The 4,400-nt window shown below is 39.9% G+C and overlaps 1 protein-coding gene across 2 annotated transcripts in view; it reads left to right on the forward strand.

Moving 5' to 3' along the window:
* PLEKHM3 (pleckstrin homology domain containing, family M, member 3) overlaps positions 1-4,400 on the forward strand; it is a 212,732-nt gene that overhangs the window by 79,337 nt on the left and 128,995 nt on the right. For both annotated transcript variants that reach the window (XM_011949842.1, XM_011949843.1), the window contains exon 4: positions 3,775-3,920. In XM_011949842.1, coding sequence (XP_011805232.1) covers positions 3,775-3,920 — 146 coding nt within the window. The remainder of the gene's footprint in view (positions 1-3,774; positions 3,921-4,400) is intronic.

The following is a 4,400-nucleotide window of genomic DNA, read 5'->3' on the forward strand; positions in this document are numbered from 1 at the left end:
CTGCACTCCAGCCTGGGCGACAGAGCGAGACTCCGTCTCAAAAAAAAAAAAAAAAAAAAAGAAATGCAGATTTTTGGTCCCTACCCAAGATCTACAGAGTCAAAATCATCTCAGTGGGAAGAAGAGTCCACATTTCTCACAAACATCTCCAGAAAATTCCATTGCTCACTCAAATTTGGCAGTTCACCAATTAAAGCTAACACATTTATTTTGTGGTGAAGCAAGGCCTAGAGAATTTCATGGGCAGGGTTACAGTGGTGCTTAGGCAAGAACAGACTCAGGCTTCCTGCTTTTAGACTAGTGATGGTCTGTATACCATGTGCCTAAAGTAGTTTTGAGCATGCAGACACGTTCAAACCTACTTCTGGGTCATTAGGGTGATTTCAGCACCAGGAGTAGGATAGCCTGGTTCTAAATAAGGTATGAAAGTAAAGACACCCAAGGACTAAAGGTAGGTATTTATGTGCTGCTGCTTTTGTCTAAACTAAAACCTGAATGGACTCTATCCATGTTCTCTCATTCCTCTGTCTTTTATGAGCCTGGAGACCTGTGCACAGTTGCAAGGATGTTTAACTCAGTTAAATGAGTTGATCTCCCAGCATGGTGAGCTTTGGATCTGTGTGCTCGGTTGATGTGAACATTCTTAGGCCATAGGCTTTCTTAAAATGCATGTTTGTGTATGTTAATATCGCCTATGTGTGTTGCATCCAGAAAATTAGAATAAGCTCATTAAAATTAAAGACAGATAAACCCAGTAGTGCCTACTAAGGAATGTATAAATATCCAGCAAATGCTTACTGATGTCTGTTATATCCAAATTTTTTTTTTTTTTTAGTGTTCTTTGGTGAGAATTTAAACTGTAATGATGATCCTGAATTTCTGCAAGATCATGATCACCTTTTAAGTCATTAGGAAAGATTGGATTCTACTCAGTGTCCTTTTAGTGTTCAGTCAATTTGTCTACTGATTTTTGGAAACACAGTATCCCACTGTCTAGGATATGTTAAATTCCACAGAACTCTATTCCACAGTTCGTTCTTTCTTTTTTTAATTTTTTTTTTTTTTTCTTTTGAGACAGGGCCTTCCTCTCTCACTCAGGCTGGAGTACAGTGACATGATCACAGCTCACAGCAGCCTTGACCTCCTGGGTTCAAGTGCTCCTCCCACCTCAGCCTCCCAATAGCTGGGATTACAGGCCCATGCCTCCATACCTAGCTAATTTTTTTGTAGAGACGGGATTTTACCGTGTTGCCCAGGCTGGTCTCAAACTCCTGGGCTCAAGCAATCCACCGGCCTCGGCCTCCCAAAGTGGTAGGATTACAAGTGTGAGCTACCATGCCTGGCCAGTTCCACAGTTCCTATGTGAACATGGGTAATATATAGTTCTTAGAATGGGCAACATATTTTAACAGGGATGTTAATGAAAGACTGTTTTCAGAAGCAGGTGATCAGGTTAAGAGGATCAGTTTTGGAATCACTATGGGAAATTAAAATTTCTGTATATATAGTTTATGTAAGTGTACATGTGCCAGATAGTACTCAGTTTATCATCCTTTTAACATAATATTTAATATTATGTTAAAATAATAAAGCTCTGTGTTAAGTGCTAAGGATAAAAACATAGATCTGGGCCAGGCACAGTGGCTCACGCCTGTAATCCTAGCACTTTGGGAGGCCGAGGCAGGTGGATCACGAGGTCAGGAGTTCAAGACCAGTCTGGCCAACATGGTGAAACCCCGTCTCTACTGAAAATACAAAAATTAGCCGGGCATGGTGGTGTGTGCCTGTAGTCCCTGCTACTAGGGAGGCTGAGGCAGGAGAATCACTTGAACCCAGGAGGTGGAGGTTGCAGTGAGCCAAGATCGTGCTACTGTGCTCCAGCTTGGACAACAGAGTGAGACTCTGTCTCAAAAAAAAAAAAAAAAAAAAAATCTGAGGCGTTTCTAGCATGGTGCTGGTTGGACAAGCCCATAAAAAGGCATGATAATTTAAAGAGGCACGTGCTAAATGCCAAATGAGTAATGCAGTCAGTGAGTGCAGTGAACAGCATTCCAACATTCACAGCCCTGTGACTGTGGCAAGGTCTCCTTTATCAGTCAGGAGCTACATGTGTGTCGGTTCTAACTCATCTTTCACACATTTCTCATTTCTCAGCCAGTCTGAAGAACAGGAGCTTGTGATGATTTTTTTGCTGCTCACTAGTAAAGAAATAGCCATTCTAGAAAGGAACTGGATCAAGCTCTGGAAGCCTAATACTGGTATATTTACTTACCTTCTTCCCATTTCTCATGTGTTTAAAAACAATGAGATCTAATTCTCTTTCTAGAGGATGCACTGGGAAACTGATTAATTACTGATGCCATTGTATTTGTGATGAAAATGAAAGTTTTGTTGAGTCTTGTGATACCTTCATTCATGGAGCTCATGTGAATCAGAATCTTCTTAGGTTGGTAGTTTGTTAAATAAATGTGTTTGACCTCCTTAAAATGGAAAAGGGTTACAACACTGATCGTTATATTAGTAGTAGTAGTAGTCGTCGTCGTAGTCATAGCAGTAATTGTAGTAGCATTGAAAGAGTAATTCATTTCTGCCCCACTTCATGAAATAGGCTTAGTGTCAGATCTCTTTGATTCATGTAGTTCTTGGTACCCAACCATAAAATGGGCCACATGGAAGGAAGGATTTCTAAAATGAAAGCTGTAGACCAGAAATGTCAGATTAATGATGCTGTTTGTGTATTCTTGATTACCTTTTCTGGATCTGCCAGGATTTTGTCCTTGGGGATGATTGTGATGGAATTTACATACTCATTAGAAGGTAATTCTTCCTATCTAAAGAAAACGAATGGCTTTCCTTTGGAAGGGCTATGATTATTACCAGGTTTCCTGAGAGTACCAAGACAGTGCTCACAGTCATGAACTTTCTTGGATCTGAAAAGGGCATTGTAGGCAACCAGTAGTCTTGGGCAAGATTTGTTGAAGTAAAGAGCAGAGAAGAGGGTGCTGTGTAAGAAGAGGTAATACGTGTTAATATACGATGGGTGGAGTAAGCACGCTGTGTTTCTTTGGGGAACAATGAGGAGAGTTCTCTGACTGGAATAAAGTGATTACATTCCCATTGGACAGTAGTGGGAGGGAAAGTCAGAAAGGTGAGGTGGAGCCAATCAGAGGCCAAATTCCTTACAATGATTTAGTAAGCAAAGGAAGGCTACATATCAGTTTTGGGGATTATTTTAGCATCAAATTTAGAGCCAAATCCAAACTCTGGCTTTTTTTGGCTAGGTGAACTCAGACAAGATACTTAACCTCATAAAAATCTTAGATTACTCATCTATAAAATAGAGTCAATAATATCTTCCTCATAGAGAAGTTGTGCTGGTTAAACAAGATTCTGTATGAGATGCCCTCAGCAAAGTGCCTGGTGGAAATGGAGTTCTGAGCAGGGCAGTGAGGTGGTAAAGGTGGGGTTGTAGAAAGACTGATCTCTGGCAGCTGTATGCAGAAGAGATGGAATCAGAAGAAACCAGAGACAGGACCAGTTTATGACCCTTACAGCAGTACCCTAGGAGGTGAAGGGACAGGCTGTCAGACTAGGAAGAAGAGGACACAACTGTACAACTCTATTCTCTGTAACTTCTTTTTTTGTTGCAGACTTTCATTTACCTTGAGGTAAATGAAATATAACCTTGTTCTATGATGTTAGAGCTCTATAACCTTGTTCTGTAGTGTTAAAAGTACAACAGCAATCATAGATTCTTTCTTTTTCCTTGAACAGGCTGCCAGCGATCCATAGGTCTTTCCAATGGGAAAGCCAAGGTGTGCAACTACAGTGGGTGGTATTACTGCAGCAGCTGCCACGTGGATGACAGCTTTCTCATCCCAGCACGCATAGTCCACAACTGGGATACTTCAAAATATAAGGTAAGTACAAAAACTCAGTTCACTTAATAATAATAATTCAGGCATTCATATGTTCTCAGGTGGATTATAAAGATGGTGATCAAACAATTTGAAGCAGATATGATTAGGTAGTCTCATAAAAGGTGCAAGACCTTACCTAATGCTTCTTATATATCTCACAGTTGAAATGCTTCTTAACTATGACTCTTATTAGTTTCCTCATTTAAAAAGACATATAGAGCAGTTTTTACTTCTGGTGCTAAGAGAATTCTGAGAGAGGAGCCTCTTTTATTGTTTTTTATTTGATCTCCAACATCACAACACTATGGGAAGATAGAAATGGGAAAATAATACACACATGAGCATGCTAGTGATCTTCCTAGGCAAGGACTTATATAATCCAAGATATTCCTTTTGTTTGTTTTGTTGTTTTGTTTTGTTTTGTTTTTGTTCATTTGTGTCGGGGTTTTTGGGTTTTTGGGTTTTTTTTTTTTTTTTTTT

The sequence above is a fragment of the Colobus angolensis genome, unplaced genomic scaffold (assembly GCF_000951035.1).
Source record: "Colobus angolensis palliatus isolate OR3802 unplaced genomic scaffold, Cang.pa_1.0 Scaffold30, whole genome shotgun sequence".
Taxonomy (NCBI): domain Eukaryota; kingdom Metazoa; phylum Chordata; class Mammalia; order Primates; family Cercopithecidae; genus Colobus; species Colobus angolensis.